This window comes from Rhinatrema bivittatum, chromosome 2 (genome assembly GCF_901001135.1).
Source record: "Rhinatrema bivittatum chromosome 2, aRhiBiv1.1, whole genome shotgun sequence".
Lineage (NCBI taxonomy): Eukaryota > Metazoa > Chordata > Amphibia > Gymnophiona > Rhinatrematidae > Rhinatrema > Rhinatrema bivittatum.
In genome coordinates, this window is record NC_042616.1 from 11,730,367 (window position 1) to 11,747,726 (window position 17,360).

Sequence of the window (17,360 nt, forward strand, 5' to 3'; positions counted from 1 at the left end):
AAGAGGATTTGCATTCAGGCAACATCCAACAAGGTAGCACAGCCTGGGTAAACAAATAAGCATGGGAGTAGCGTGCTTGCTGCGGCGGTTACTACCCCAAACCAATTAAGCCTGATACTTCACTTTCAATGCATATTCAGCGTAAATCTCTGCTTCAACGGCAGGGGGGAATGAAGATAAGAGGATTTACATTCAACCAACAAGGTAGCACAGTCTGGGTAAACAAATAAGCATGGGAGTAGATTGCTTATTGCGGCAGAGGAGGAATAGCCTAGTGGTTAGAGCAGTGGGCTATGAACCAGGAGACCAGGTGCTGCTGTTGCTCTTTGTGACCTTGGGCAAGTCACTTTATCCTCCATTGCCTCAGGTACAAAAACGTAGATTGTAAGCCCTCTGGGGATAGGGAAATACCTACAGTACCTGAATGTAAACCGATATGGTACCTCAGATCAAATGTCAGTATATAATAAATAAATAAAAAACAATTTAGGCTTGATACTTCACAATGATGCAGCTCCAGCACTGCTCTCTGCATCAGTGGTGGGTGTGGAAGGAAGGAAATTTGAATAAAAAAGTTACCAATAAGGGCCCTGAACTCAGCGGTCAGAGTAACAGTATGAGAAAATAAAAGTGTGAAAGCTTGCTGGGCAGCCTGGATGGGCCTATTGTTTCTAAGCACCGGGTCCTAAAAAGGAGCAGACGAAGGATGGCCGGGATTAGCCGCTGTCCCGTGGAAGCGTCAGCCGGTGCCTGTGACTTACTTCTGCGCCAGAGGACCAGTAACTAAGAAAATAAAAAAAAAATAGTGAAAGGTAGGTTAGGTGTAAGGGAGGAGAGGGGAAGAAAGGTTAGGCAGGGGGTTAGGAGCGGACGGGGAGGGAACGAGGGAATTTTGCAAAAATTCACCTCCCCCACGTGTGCCGCCCGCACGGCCAATGGATTTTATTACGTGCGCATGTTGCAAGATCAGCGCGTCCGAGTGTGCGCACGTATGTTTTAAAATCTACCCCCTGTGTTCCCATAGCATCTCCCTGTGAATAGAAACAAACCCATCAAAGCAGAGCTCAAAAATCACCTAAAAATCCCAGTCCAAAAACCCCAAACTGGTCCAAAAATTCTCTCCACCCCACTCAACCATCACCCAGGGGCGTCCTGTGCCAATCAAACACCCGCAAAACCAGCCCGAAATTCCCTGGAAGACATCCAAAATTATAGTATTTTAACTCCAAGATATGATCAAATAGGGGCCCCCCTGAAAAATGGGTCAAAATTCAATTTTAACCATAAATACTGGTTTGCTTCAGGTTCTTAAGACTCTACTCTCATGACCTCAGCCAGCATGATGTTAAAATGTGACGTTTTTATATTTGGGGGGGTGCTTCTCAGTGTGTAAAGCTTCACCAGGATCCTCTCCCAGGACTCCCCACCTGAACCGGGCCATTTTTAAACAAATGTCAGTTTAATATTTTCTTGCCTTTTTTTATACATTTAAAATGGGCTGCGGGCCAGACGGCCCATGCAAACCCACGTCGTCAGCAGGACCCGGCCTGCACCGCTCAAACACGGCACAGCCCCACCTTCTGCAGCGGCCGTTGCTTAACTGAGCCTTGCCCGCAATAGCGCTTCACCTCCGCCTGACGGGGAGGCTCGAAGGCCCAGCACCACCACCACCCCCGCCATCGCCACCAGAGCTGGCCTCGGAAACGCCAGGGAGGGGAAGGGGAGCCTCCCTCAAACCCGTGGCTCAGCTGTTCCTCGCTTCATAAAAAGTTCTACCTGCCACAGCCTGGCTCCTCGCCACCGCAGGGAGCTACACGCAAACCCGCGGCCCGCACAGCTGCCAGCACCGCGGCTGCCGCCGGGCCCCCTTCACCACAAAAGAGACAAAAAAACCCCAAACTGTGGCCATCTCTCTGGGCTCCCGGCCACCACGCCCCCACTACAGCACCCAGGGTCACCTCCACCAGCGCAGGGCAGGTAATTATTTATTTCACCCTATTTACATGAATATGAAGGGTTTTTTTTCACACTCTATACATGTAAAGAGTTTCTCTCAAATGTGAATCATTTGGAGATACTGGACATGTGAGGGGTTTTTTGTTTTGGTTTTTTTTTACTGATGCCCATTACATGTGTAAGATTTTTCATGGGGCAGTTTCTCCACATGGGTTTGTTTTGCGCATACCTTGCCAGTAACGAGCCATGGTATGTTGGGCATGATCTCAATCTCTCACACTTACTGCTAATGCCTTTCTTGGTACTTGCATTGTACTAAAGAGAGCCTCCTCTTGAAGTTCATAGGCAACATATCAAGATGCGCTTGGAAACTTCTAAATCAGGCCATGGGCATCCAGAATTTATAGTGACTATTCTGTATCTTTCTGCCACATTTTCCTGGTCTCTGATTGCATCTCTGGGTACTTAAGGATCTTTGCTTTCTCCATACAATCTACAGAATAATCACTAGGAACTGACACCTATATCAGCAATGCTGTTCTTGGTTTCTCTTTCACCACATCTGGTTTTATAGAATCAATCTTCCTGTCTGTAGGAACAGGAATATCCCAGGTGATCACAACTTCAATCTTATTCTCTTCAGGTTGTGCTGCCAGTGTTTGTTTGATAAATTGATGTTATAATGCTTACAGTTTCCAATGAATACACCGTGCCACTTTCTTGTGCCTTCCTGTGTACAAGCCTTCTGACATTAGCATTTCACATTCAGCCTGTGTGGATCCTCCAGTGTTAACAATAGGAAGCTTTTATCACACTCAGTACATTTAAAGACTTTTTCTCTGGTGTGAATCCTTTGGTGACGTTGGACATGTGATTGCTGTCTGAAGCTTTTACCACACTCAGAACATGTGAAAGGTTTCTCCCCAGTGTGGGTTCTTTGGTGCATTCTCAAGTTTGATTTTTGAGTGAAGCTACTATCACACTCCGTACAGGTGAAAGGCTTTTCGCTTGTGTGGATCCTCCAGTGTTTACTTAAATCACATTTTTGTTTGAAGCTTTTATTACACTCAGGACATGTGAAAGGTTTTTCACTTGAGTGGATCCTCCAGTGTTTACTTAAAAGAGATTTCTCTTTGAAGCCTTTATCACATTCCGTACATGTGAAAGGTCTCTCTCCCGTGTGAACCCTTTTGTGCATTCTCAATTGTGATAAGAATATGAAGCTTTTATCACACTCCGTGCAGGTGAAGAGTTTCTCTCCAGCATGAATCATTTGGTGACACTGTACCTGTGATTGCTGGCTGAAGCTTTTATCACACTCAGTGCATGTAAAGAGTTTCTTTCCAGCGTGAATCCTTTGGTGACGCTGGACCTGTGATTGCTGACTGAAGCTTTTACCACACTCAGTGCATGTGAAGGGTTTTTCACCCGTGTGGATCCTCCAGTGTCGTCTTAAATCAGATTTCTGTTTGAAGTCTTTATTACACTCAGTACATGTGAAAGGTTTATCTCCAGTGTGGACCTTTTTGTGCAATCTCAGTTTTGATGAGAATGTGAATCTTTTATCACACTGGCTACGGTCATTATGTGCAAAGTGTGTTTTTCCTGTGTGGGTACTTTTGTTTTTCTTGAAGGGTCTCACTTGCATGTGACTTTTCTGCTGTTCTTTTAGATCTGAATTCTTTTTGAAAGCTTTCCCATGCTGAGGCCTTTGAAAGGGTCTCTTTCCTGTGTGGTGCTCAGGGATGTCTGAGAGCCCCCTGTCTCTTCTCTCACACTCGATAAGTCCATCCAATGAGCCTCCTGCAGATTCTTGCTTTTTCTCTTTGTCCTGAGGATTTTGGATATCTTTTCCCCTTTCAATCCCCTGATAAAGATTCTTGCAGTCATTTCCTATCAGTCCTGGTATTAGTTCCAGTACTGTAGGCCATTCTTCTCGATTCTCCTCCTGTATGACTTCCTTGTCTGCTGGATATAAAAAGAAAACATTAGCCACGTGCCAGTGACTATGGCAAGCTTCCAATAACCAGGGAGCAGAATGTCAGGGGCACACAATGAACATATTTCATTTCGTTTCATCCATCTATTTATATACCGCCTCCCCCATCCTTCAAAATGTTGTGAACAAACACCAAATACATAAAAAAAACAACACAAAAAAAAAGAAAACAGTCATAAAATAACACTATACCCAACTCCGTTATATCAGCAGAAAGACTTCAGAACAGCCCACCTGCCCCAACCAACTGAAGCTGGAGCCTGAAAAATCTAGAGATGTTCCTATTTGATTACTGCATTGGGATGGTTTATGCTCGTCTGTCTTTTATTATTTAATTTTAATGTTTTATGTTCTTGGAAACATGGCTGTAGTCTTGTTTGAAAGGGGATATAAACATTGAAAAAATAAAACAAAATGTTTTCTAGCAGACGCCCGTCTCCAGCCAGCTCCTTCCGTAGCCAAGGAACAATGGCTGAAGACCCACGAGCCTGCGCCCGCACGCTAGCTGCTTCTCTGCATGACGGAAGACTGACCAGCGTGCAGATGAAGGGCCGGAGAGGAACCCTTCGGGTTTCTTTTTAAATAACTTCGAGCCTCACCCTTCAGAGAGTGAAATACCGAGCACAGGATCTTAAGCCAGAGCCTCCGCTCAACAGGAAGCCAATGCTTCGCTGCCGTAGTTCATCCAGGAGAGCCACTGAGTTTTGGAGTCCCCGCAGTCCACAGGCGAGCCACCGGGTAAGGCCCGCGTACAGAGCACTGCAACAGCCATGTGCGGCGCCCATCCCACGCGCACGGTCATCGCGTGTAGCCGGGTGCCTGTGCCAGAGTTATTCCCCGCCCCTCCTCCACCTCCTCGCTGCTTTCCTGCCCACGCGCTGCTCACTTCCTGGTCATCGTGGGTGACATCGTCCTCCTGCAAGGGCCGGTTTTTCAGAAGCTGGGGCTCATAGATTGCCAGGACTGAGGAGGTGATTCCCCCTCTCATCTCATTCCCCCCCCCCAAGCGGAGAGGGGGCACTGCTGCTTTATTATTGGCAGCTCACAGGGGGGACAGGGCGGGCAGTGGTCCAACCCGTCCCCTTTCTTCTTCCTCTCAGGGCTTGACCTGGGCTGCTGAATGATTTTTGTACTACTTAGGCTTTAGCGTTGCTATTACGGTTCAGGCCGTCTGGATGGCCCCTTACACCCACACACTGACTGCTCCAACATGGATTTGCTTGCTGGGAGCGGCCGGGTTGGGTTGCAGGGCAGAGCAGCGCTCTTTCCTCTGTTTAGGTTAGACCCATCTGTTAGAAGAAAGGTTGGGTACATAACTGTCCGGCTTTAAACGATGCAATAAAGCTGCGGCCTATTTAGTTCCCCGCAAACTCTTGGCTCCAGGTATTTGGGACAGTTTAACGGGATTGTAACGGGGGTACGGATCTGGCATGGGCTGCCCCCAGTTGCAAGGGCAATAACTCGACAGATTGGGCCCCAGCTCTAAAGAAACGACTGTCCAGAAATGGGTGTAACTTCCTCACAAGTCTTAACTTTGTTTAATGTAAACCGATAAGATGTTCGCAACGTTCATCGGTATATAAAATTGTCTAAATAAATAAATAAATAATTGTGGAAAGGCTTGAGAGATCGGGGAGTCCAGACTAAAAATATGAATCAAAGACAGATCCTAAACTAAAATCATTGGGGGTTATCTAAGAGAAATCAGGGACACTAACCCTGTGCAATAATAATGAGAGACTTCAATTGCCATCACAACACCCGCGGTTTGCAAGTATGTAAACTTGTGATTTCAACCGCCGCGGGTCTTTTTCAATCATCGGTCCATAACCCCAGTGTCTTTTCTATTTGCAACAATAATCTTTTTTCCTTTCTTTGTTTTTTTCTTAAAAAATGTGGAAAGGTACTTCCCTTTGGAGTCGCTACCGCGTTTTGGAGATCCAGAGTTTATAAATGCAAGTCCAGTCCGACGGGTCCACGTTTCGCGGGCTGCTGCGTCAGGGACTGTACTGGACCGTGTTCTCCAGGCAAGATTTATCAGAAGAAGTATATTTCTTAAATCCACATTACTTTTCCGAATTTTTGGGCCAAGTTCATTTTTAAATCTTGAGTGAGAGTAATTTTAGACAAAAATTGAAGCATGTTTGATGTCTCCTTAATGTAAGATTGAGCTTGTGATACAAAGGGCTGTAGAATTTTGTCAAGAAATCTAGATCCCGGCTCAAGTACTGATTCCTTAGCAGAAACTATCGGTCTATTCCCTAAGTAAACTTGATTAATAGCAGGTAATGGACTTCTCCTCCAAGAATTTATCCAAACCTTTTTTTAACCCAGCTACACTAACTGCACTAACCACATCCTCTGGCAGCAAATTCCAGAGCTTTATTGTGCTTTGAGTGAAAAAAAATTTTCTCCGATTAGTCTTAAATGTGCTACTTGCCAACTTCATGGAATGCCCCCTAGTCCTTCTATTATTCGAAAGTGTAAATAACCGATTCACATCTACTCATTCAAGACCTCTCATGATCTTAAAGAACTCTATCATATCCCACCTCAGCAGTCTCTTCTCCAAGCTGAACAGCCCTAACTTCTTCAGCCTTTCCTCATAGGGGAGTTGTTCCATCCCCCTCATCATTTTGGTTGCCCTTCTCTGTACCTTCTCCATCGCAACTATATCTTTTTTGAGATGCGGCGACCAGAATTGTACACAGTATCCAAGGTACGGTCTCACCATGGAGCGATACAGAGGCATTATGACATTTTCCGTTCTATTAACCATTCCCTTCCTAATAATTCCTAACATTCTGTTTGCTTTTTTGACTGCTGCAGCACACTGAGCCGACGATTTCAATGTGTTATCCACTATGATGCCTAGATCTTTTTCCTGGGTGGTAGCTCCTAATATGGAACCTAACATCGTGTAACTACAGCAAGGGTTATTTTTTCCTATATGCAACACCTTGCACTTGTCCACATTAAATTTCATCTGCCATTTGGATGCCCAGTCTTCCAGTCTTGCAAGGTCCTCCTGTAATGTATCACAGTCTGCTTGTGATTTAACTACTCTGAATAATTTTGTATCATCCGCAAATTTGATAGCCTCACTCGTCGTATTCCTTTCCAGATCATTTATATATATATTGAAAAGCACCGGTCCAAGTACAGATCCCTGAGGCACTCCACTGATTACCCTTTTCCACTGAGAAAATTGACCATTTAATCCTACTCTCTGTTTCCTGTCTTTTAACCAGTTTGTAATCCACGAAATGACATCGCCTCCTATCCCATGACTTTTTAGTTTTCGTAGAAGCCTCTCATGAGGGACTTTGTCAAACGCCTTCTGAAAATCCAAATACACTACATCTACTGGTTCACCTTTATCCACATGTTTATTAACCCCTTCAAAAAAATGAAGCAGATTTGTGAGGCAAGACTTCCCTTGGGTAAATCCATGTTGATTATGTTCCATTAAATCATGTCTTTCTATATGCTTTACGATTTTGATCTTGAGAATAGTTTCCACTATTTTTCCCGGCACTGAAGTCAGGCTCACTAGTCTATAGTTACCCGGATCGCCCCTGGAGCCTTTTTTAAATATTGGGGTTACATTGGCCACCCTCCAGTCTTCAGGTACAATGGATGATTTTAATGATAGATTACAAATTTTAACTAATAGATCAGAAATTTCATTTTTGAGTTCCTTCAGTATCATAGGATGCATACCGTCCAGTCCAGGTGATTTGCTACTCTTTAGTTTGTCAATCTGGCCTACTACATCTTCCAGGTTCACAGTGATTTCGTTCAATTCATCTGAATCATCACCCCTGAAAACCATCTCCAGAACTGATATCTCCCCAACATCCTCATTAGTAAAGACCTGTAATTTTAGAAGATCAGTGTGTCCAAATGGGATTTTTAAGTCGGGGCCTGTCCACTTGCATTTTGAATCTAACATATAATATCAGGACTTGCTAGAGACCTAAAGTTCCTGGATGTAATAAATGACTGCTTCATTGAGCAATTGTTCAAGAACCAACAAGAGAGGGAGCTATTTTAGATTTAATTCTCAGTGGAACACAGGATTTGGTGAGAGAGGTAATGGTGGTGGGGCCACTTGGCAATAATGATCATAATATGATCAAATCTGAATTAATGACTGGAAGGGGGGCAGTAAGTAAATCCATGGCTCTAGCGCTAAACTTTCAAAAGGGAAACCTTGATAAAATAAGGAAAATAGAAAAAAACTGAAAGGTGCAGCTGCAAAGGTTAAAAGTGTTCAACAGGCATAGACATTGTTTAAAAATACAATCCTAGAGGCACAGTCCAATTGTATTTCACGCATTAAGAAAGGTGGAAGGAAGGCAAAACGTTTACAGTCATGGTTAAAAGGTGAGGTGAAAGAGGCTATTTTAGCCAAAAAAACATCCTTCAAAAATCAGAAGAAGGATCCATCTGAAGAAAATAGGATAAAACATAAGCATTGTCAAGGTAAGTGTAAAACATTGATAAGACAGGTGAAGAGAGAATTTGAAATGAAGTTGGCCATAGAAGCAAACACTCATAATAAAAACTTTTTAAAATATATCTGAAGCAAGAAACCTGTGAGGAGTCGGATGGACCATTAGATGACCAAAGGGTTAAAGGGGCTCTCAGGGAAGATAAGGCCATAACAGAAAGACTAAATGAATTCATTGCTTACATGTTTACTAATGAGGATGTTGGGGAGATACCAGTTGCAGAGATGGTTTTCAAGGGTGATGAATCAGATGAACTGAACGAAATCACTGTGAACCTGGAAGATGTAGTAGGCCAGATTGATAAACTAAAAAGAGTAGCAAATCATCTGGACCAGATGGTATGCATCCTAGGGTACTGAAGGAACTCAAAAATGAAATTTCTGATCTATTAGTTAAAATTTGTAATCTATCATTAAAATCATCCATTGTACCTGAAGACTGGAGGGTGGCCAATGTAACCCCAATATTTAAAAAGGGCTTCGGGGTGATCCAGGTAACTATAGACCAGTGAGCCTGACTTCAGTGCTGGGAAAAAACCAGTGGAAACTATTCTAAAGATCAAAATCGTAGAGCATATAGAAAGACATGATTTAATGGAACACAGTCAACATGGATTTACCCAAGAGAAGTCTTGCCCAACAAATCTGCTTAATTTTTTTGAAGGGGTTAATAAACATGTGGATAAAGGTGAACCAGTAGATGTAATGTATTTGGATTTTCAGAAGGCGTTTGACAAAGTCCCTCATGAGAAGAGTCTAAGAAAACTAAAAAGTCATGGGATAGGAGGCAATGTCCTTTTGTGGATTACAAACTGGTTAAAAGAAAGGAAACAAAGAGTAGGATTAAATGGTCAGTTTTCTCAGTGGAAAAGGGTAAACAGTGGAGTGCCTCAGGGATCTGTCCTTGGACCGGTGCTTTTCAATATATTTATAAATGATCTGGAAAGGAATACGACAAGTGAGGTTATCAAATTTGCGGATGATACAAAATTATTCAGAGTAGTTAAATCACAAGTGGATTGTGATACTTTACAGGAGGATCTTGCAAGACTGGAAGATTGGGCATCCAAATGCAGATTAAATTTAATGTGGACAAGTGCAAGGTGTTGCATATAGGGAAAAATAACCCTTGCTGTAGTTACATGATGTTAGTTCCTAATATGGAACCTATCACCCAGGAAAAAAATCTAGGCATCATAGTGGATAATACTTTAAAATCGTTGGCTCAGTGTCCTGCGGCAGTCAAAAATGCAAATATAATGTTAAAAATTATTAGGAAGGGAATGGTTAATAAAACGGAAAATGTCATAATGCCTCTGTATCGCTCCATGGTGAGACCGCACCTTGAATACTGTGTACAGTTTTGGTCGCCACATCTCAAAAAAGATATAGTTGCGATGGAGAAGGTACAGAGAAGGGTGACCAAAATGATAAAGGGGATGGAACAGCTCCCCTATGAGGAAAGACTAAAGAGGTTAGGGCTGTTCAGCTTGGAGAAGAGATGACTGAGGGGGGATATAATAGAGGTCTTTAAGATCATGAGAGGTCTTGAACGAGTAGATGTGACTTGGTTATTTACACTTTCGAATAATAGAAGGACTAGGGGGCATTCCATTAAGTTAGCAAGTAGCACATTTAAGACTAATTGGAGAACATTCTCTCTCACTCAATGCACAATTAAGCTCTGGAATTTGTTGCCAGAGGATGTGGTTTGTGCAGTTAGTGTAGCTGGGTTCAAAAAAGATTTGGATAAGTTCTTGGAGGAGAAGTCCATTAACTGCTATTAAGCAATTTTACTTAGGGATTAGCCACTGCTATTAATTGCATCCGTAGAATGGGATCTTCTTAGTGTTTGGGTAATTGCCAGGTTCTTGTGGCCTGGTTTGGCCTCCGTTTGAAACAGGATTCTGGGCTTGATGGACCCTTGGTCTGACCCAGCATGGCAATTTCTTATGTTCTTATTCCCAGCTAGTAAAAGGGGCATGTCCTGAGTTGAATTGCCAATAGAATACAATTCAGACTTCGGAATATTTGAGAGCAGTTTGTGGTTCGTCATTCAATCTACAAACAGAATGACACATGTAGAGCGGCTTTATCCTTGACCAGGACCCAGGGAATCGCCACCTGGATGCTGCCAGCGTAAATATAACCCAAAAGCCACCCAAGGGGTTGCAAAATGTTGTTAAACTATGTTGAAGACCGTGATAAACCCAGAGGGATACTGCAAGGAGGTTGCCTAGTTGAGGATAACGACTGTCCTACTCTTAGAAACGCCATCGCTCCAAGCACAAAAGAAGCCAGCCCCTGTAAAACCGGGCCCTGCAGGCCAGCCCCGCTCCATCTATCCAACAAGAGCCCATGGTCCACTAGGTCGGAGGCAGAGGACAGATCAAGTAAGACTGACATCAGCTGCCGCCCACCATCCAGCAAATGCAGAACGTCATCTGGGATCGACCCTGTGACGGTCTTGGTACTGTGGCCCCTCTGAAAGCTTACAGGATTCTCTGCTAAACCAAAATCTTTTTCTAAAGTCAATTACTAGTTTCTCAATGATTTTAGAGAAAAAAGGCAAATTGGCAATGGGGCAATAACTCTTGAGGTCTGATCTGACCAATAGCTTGTTTTAATAAAGGAGGGAAAATGAAATCCCTCCCCTCAAAGATCTTCAACATCTGCTGCAGACCTCAGCAGCCAAGAAGGACAGGGATCAGCAAGGCAAGTGCTGGTCTTCATGAAGCCCCTGCATTTCTGCCTTGCCTCATCCAGCCTTCTTCCCTTCTCCTTGACTCGTCCAGTACGTCTGCGGCCTGATCTCTTGGCACCGAGTTTGACCCTTGCTTTGCACATTTGCCCGCTGCCTGCCCCAACCCTTGGCCTGTCTCCGTATCTCCAGCTTGCTGTCTGTCCTGACCCCGGCGCGCCCTTGGACTCTCGCTCTTCCCTCCACCCTAGGGACTCACCGCAGTCCTGCCGGCTGCCAGAACCCAAGTGGTCAACCTGCAGGGCAGGCAGCTGGTTTAGGTGAAGCTCCATACTGGGGGCATTTGCCAGCTTCCAGCATAGACCTCATAGGATCGCCTCCGCCACAGCACAAAGGGCTCGCTTCCACGCCAATCATTCCAACACTCGAGCAGAACTTGGAGACCGCTGCCTGAAAGTCGTTCAGCAGAGAAAGGTTCCCGCGTGCCTTTCCAGCACTAAACCTTCTATCCACACGAATTTCTCCCTACAGAAAACGGTCCTCAAGCACTGTTAATTGAACTCTGTACCTGTTATTACAAAATGATTTCTTAGCCTTCGAAAGAGCTGCCAAATACTTATTAGTTACTGCTCTCCAGGCGCTCTTATTCCGACTGTCCTTAGTGGCTAACCACCCTCTCTCCAACCGCTGAACTTCCCACTTAAGCAAACAATGCTCATTCAGAAACCAGCGCTCAGTTCTAACTCTAACCTTAGGCTTGGAGAACAGCTGCCGTGGGGCTGGGTCCTAAGCCCTATTTAGACTGGAATTCCAACGTAAAAACTTTGAGCCTCCAACGTGTCAGTAGAGTAAGGCCAGGACAATCCAGCGAGCTGCTCTCTAAAAGCATCCGGGTCTCCTTTCTCTTGATACCTCTCAGCCATCCCTCCCCAGCTCCCACTAGTGCTCGATTTAAGAAGATCAAAGATGAAAACACAGTATGCAAGCTTCAATCTGCTATGCTCAATCAAAACTTTCAGATGCTATAGTGAGATCTAAAACATCGCCCCCTGGAATGAGTGGGAGAATTAACCTGCTGATCCAAATCCAGATCCAAAAGACTTATAATGAAATCTTGGGCAAACGAGCAGGTCAGATCATCCCGTCCAATACCATCTGCTGGTTTGGAAATGTAACACTGACGACGTTTTTCCTTTATTCTGAAAGGGATCCCGCTCTCAACGTAACACGTCCTTGCACTGGTTCAGCGGTTTGCACCTGAACGTGAAGCTCACCGCGGTTATCCAGGAAGAACGCCTTTCTTCTTGGACTCTGTTACAATAAAGATGGCTGATGGTTTATTTCAGAAACCAACCGATAGTGCACAGCCTCATTTGGTAAAGGACAGCTTATAAACGCATCAAGTTTTGGGTTTTTTTTTTTTAGATTGCGCAGGATCTGTTCCACCGCTTCAGAAATCCAGATAAAAGCACGACGGAACGATTTTGGAGAGGGGGTAGGCGAGGTCATGTGTGCGAAAGGCTTATTTTAGAGCACGATATCGCCATCGGGAATGGCTACAGATTCCTATTCGTGCCAGCGAAGAATCTAGGATTACATTTGTGTGTTATCTTTTACACTCGGGGGTCGGGTTTAAGAGAGAAATTAATACGGTCTGATTTTTCAAAAGAGGCATGCCGACACCTTTTAGTCATGTTTGGGCACAATCTTTCTCGGCGTGCACAAAATGAACCAAATCAAAAAGGTATTTCTTCCCTCTGCACAACTAAGTTACATTATGATACTACGAGTCAGATACTTAACGTGATCTATGTGACTCGTTGTCCTTGTGACAAGTTTTATGTGGGCAAGACGACGCATGTGTAATGCAGCAGATTTAACAGAAACATTCCTGGCTTACAGCACCTTCGGTGGCACATTGCGCTGAATATCAACGTATAGTCATAGATTTGGTACAACAAGATTGGCGGAGTGGTAATATAGTGCAGTGATGGCAGCAGCCAGGAAAGCAAATAGAATGCGAGGGATTGTTAGGAAAGGAACAGAGAATAAAACAGAGAATATCATAATGCCTCTGTATCCCTCCATGGTGCGACCTCATCTTGAGTATTGTGTGCAGTTCTGGTCATCTCATCTCAAGAAAGATAGAGCAGAACTAGAAAAGGTACAGAGAAGGGAGACCAAAATGATAAAGGGGATGGAAAGATTCTCCTATGAGGAAAGGCTATAGAGGTTAAGAACATAAGTCACTGCCATACTGGGTCAGACCAAGGGTCCATCAAGCCCAGCATCCTGTTTCCAACAGAGGCCAATCCAGACCATAAGAACCTGGCAAGTACCCAAAAACTAAGTCTATTCCATGTAACCATTGCTAATGGCAGTGGCTATTCTCTAAGTGAACTTAATAGCAGGTAATGGACTCCTCCTCCAAGAACTTATCCAATCCTTTTTTAAACACAGCTATACTAACTGCACTAACCACATCCTCTGGCAACAAATTCCAGAGTTTAATTGTGCGTTGAGTAAAAAAGAACTTTCTCCGATTAGTTTTAAATGTGCCCCATGCTAACTTCATGGAGTTAGGACTGTTCAGCTTGGAGAAGAGACGGCTGAGGGGGGATAGGATGGAGGTCTATAAAATAATGAGCGAAATGGAACGAATAAACGTTAATCTGTTTACTCTTTCAAAAAGTGCAAAGACCAGGGGACACACAATGAAGTTACTGGGTAATACATTTAAAACTAATAAGAGAAAATATTTTTTTTTACTCAACGCATAATTAAGCTCTGGAATTTGCTGCCGGGGGATGTAGTGAAAGCTTTAGCAAAGCTGCAGTTAAAAGAAAGGTTTAGATCTATTTAAAGAACCGTGAGGCAGAGGGATGCTCGAGTGTGAACATGTTATACAGACAAAATTTCAGTTTGTGATTTATGCTGTAGATTTTCTTGATGAAACATTAGCCAACGTTGGGATTTTATAAACATAAAATTGGATTAAAAATGGATATGGTTTTTTGTGAAGGGTGAAGATACATCTTCAAAAGATACACCGGCTTCCTGACATCCTGTCACTTATTAATATTTTTGTGTCTTACTATTCTTGTGTCTGGGTAGAAGATTTTTCAATGCTGTATCTTGCTTGGCGAGATCTGTTTGCGAGGCAGCTTTTATACATTTTGCTTCTTTAAATTACTAGTACTTGATGAAAAAGGCCCGAGAACCACAGATCTGGCATAGCGTCAGGACAGACCGTGACTACGTAAATAAAACAGATTAAGGGCCTTAATTCAGCCCTTCCACTTTTTCCATGGGTATCAGGCAGCCAGCATGGCCAAGTCCGCGTTGTTAGAAGTCCTACTGGCAATGCACGTGCTCATATAACGAGGCCCGCCTGGTAGTCCTTATGCATCTCGTGATGACTGGGTTGGTCTGGCATGGCCAACAGCAGCCGAGTTGGTTTAGCAGGGCTGCAGAGCAAGCAGTAAACCGTAATAGGAATGTTATGGACAGGAAAGTTAGAAGTCTGAATGTGAAACTGTCATCTTTTACAAGCTGTACGTTCAATAAAGCTACAGCCTCCATTTCAAACCTGCCTTTCTCCAGGTTTCTTTCTTGTAAAGGTAAGAAAAAAGGTGGAGGGAGGAAGGGAGAGACTGGATTTCAGGGAGTGAGGAGGAAAAGAGGAGAGGGAAGGCTGCCCGAATTGGCTTACAGTGCCTATGTTATGCAATCCTTACCCAGGGAGCTCAAGGTCTCGTAATTCTCCTTCATCACCTCCCTGTAAAGCTCCTTCTGCCCTTCATCTAAATACCCCCACTCCTCCTGGGAGAAATAGACAGCGATGTCCTCAAACGTCACCGGCACCTGAAACACAAACCAGAAACACTCAGGGACACGAGGAGGGGCTCAGCGTGCACTAGATCTCAGCTGGATTTCTTCTCCTAACGTTTTATCATGGAACAGAGGATGCCAGCTCCCCTCTGTTCCCCTAACCCGAGTGAATGAAGGCTCCTGGTGTCAGATCCCAGCCCTGATCCTAAGTGAGCTACAGGCCCAGAGGAGAAGGAGGCTGCTGCTTCAAAAAAAGGTTACTGCCTGGATAAATTAATCAGTAATGAAAGTTGAGCCTCAACAGATCATTATCCAGAACACCAGGAACATCTGCTTCTGTTACACCCGGAGAACTCACCGTCACTCCTTTCTATGCCATGCTAGCGTGTTGTAATGCAGAGTAAACACGGTTTTCTGCACATTCATTTTCAGTCACAGCTTAGTAAACAGGTCACTTTAAGAGATCAAAACCCAGATGGTCCTAGACGTACTAAACTATGGAGAGACTAATAACATTGGCAACTTCCGAATGACGCGTTCCACTTTGAGCAGCTGGAACAGTACCAGCAAGACAGTGGAAGTCAGAGAAGGAATCAGAATAAAATGAAAGGATAAACAAAGTAGGGAAAAATATCATCATTGGAGAACGTGATAGAAAACCTAAAAGGAGAATACAATACATGCAGAGCCACTTGGTCACCTTTCTCTGACAAAATGCAAAAGTTCTTTAGCAGCAGAGAGCAGCACAGATCAAAAAAATAAAGAAACAAAATTTCTCTGAAAAGATGCTCCAGTCATTGTACTCAGAAGTGGAGAGAGATCACTGAGAGAATCATAAGTGAAACTGTTTCAGGCTTATTACTGTATAAACTGTACAGAAACCATTTATCACTGCATGCAAGGCAATCTGTGCAATCCATGTACAACACATGGTGACAAGAATGTGCGGAAAGGAAATGCATGACCAGCACAGATCACCACTAAATTAAATGGGTCAGAAACTGGAACACAGGAAGAAGACCTGAGGAGCTGCAAGGAATAAAGGAATGGATTCAGCGTGTGGGTCGGGAAGGGTTGGGAACAGTCCCAGGCTGCTTCCCCTGCACATCTCCTACCTGCTGAGCAGAAAGCCCTGCAGCCATTCTCCTGCCCCTTCTCCAGAGCAGGATTTCCAGCCCCGGCTCCCTCCCTGCACGCTCCCTGGGGTGGGGGATGGGAGCAGTCCCAGGCTGCATCCCCTGCCCCCCTCCTGCCAGTCTCCTACCTGCTGAGCAGAAAGCCCTGCAGCCATTCTCCTGCCCCTTCTCCAGAGCAGGATTTCCAGCCCCGGCTCCCTCCCTGGGGTGGGGGATGGGAGCAGTCCCAGGCTGCATCCCCTGCCCCCTCCTGCCAGTCTCCTACCTGCTGAGCAGAAAGCCCTGCAGCCATTCTCCTGCCCCTTCTCCAGAGCAGGATTTCCAGCCCTGGCTCCCTCCCTGCACGGTCCCTGGGGTGGGGGATGGGATCAGTCCCAGGCTGCATCCCCTGCCCCCCTCCTGCCAGTCTCCTACCTGCTGAGCAGAAAGCCCTGCAGCCATTCTCCTGCCCCTTCTCCAGAGCAGGATTTCCAGCCCTGGCTCCCTCCCTGCACGGTCCCTGGGGTGGGGGATGGGATCAGTCCCAGGCTGCATCCCCTGCCCCCCTCCTGCCAGTCTCCTACCTGCTGAGCAGAAAGCCCTGCAGCCATTCTCCTGCCCCTTCTCCAGAGCAGGATTTCCAGCCCCGGCTCCCTCCCTGGGGTGGGGGATGGGAGCAGTCCCAGGCTGCATCCCCTGCCCCCTCCTGCCCGTCTCCTACCTGCTGAGCAGAAAGCCCTGCAGCCATTCTCCTGCCCCTGCTCCCTCACTGCGCGCTCCCTGGGGTGGGGGCAGCTTTGGGTTGTGCACTGAAGGCTTTCAGCTTCTCGCCACCGTTTCCGGCTCTCAGCAGTGCCCGTCCCCTTCCAGCAAGAAGTGACATCACCAAAGAGGGAGAAGGACGTGAGAACAGCAGTTGCCAGTGGTAAAGAGGGGTGGGTATGAATGCTGGGAAATGTAGTCCTGCTGCAGCCTTTTTTTTTTCCAGAATTAAAAGCAACTAGGACTGGTGGGAAATGTAGTCCTGTGGTAGGGGAGGGGCTTTCATGAACTGAGTTCTGTGGCAGCAGCTGCAGGTTTGGGTTGTAGCGAGACTGTCCCAGACAAAAGAAACCAAAAAACAAAGCATAAATATATTAAACAATAAGCCAAATTCTGCTTCTAACATATGAAATGGGCCACTCTGCTTTGGAAGGAGCAGGAGAGGGTCTGGGAACTGACTGCGCTCCCTTACAAGGAGGG

General features: G+C 45.2%; 1 protein-coding gene across 2 annotated transcripts; it reads right to left on the bottom strand.

Annotated features, from left to right (window-relative positions):
- Positions 1-546: 546 nt before the first annotated feature.
- On the bottom strand, positions 547-17,007 carry LOC115083542 (gastrula zinc finger protein XlCGF28.1-like). 2 transcript variants are annotated; one of them, XM_029587428.1, is made up of 3 exons: positions 16,840-17,007; positions 14,910-15,036; positions 547-3,921 (listed from the first exon to the last, which is right to left on the bottom strand). In XM_029587428.1, exons 1-3 carry the CDS (start codon positions 16,864-16,866, stop codon positions 2,708-2,710), a joined length of 1,368 nt encoding a protein of 455 aa, XP_029443288.1. In that variant the 5' UTR covers positions 16,867-17,007; the 3' UTR covers positions 547-2,707. The 2 variants fall into 2 exon arrangements, with proteins under 2 accessions (XP_029443288.1, XP_029443287.1); XM_029587427.1 differs by having other exon boundaries at positions 547-3,924.
- Positions 17,008-17,360: the final 353 nt, after the last annotated feature.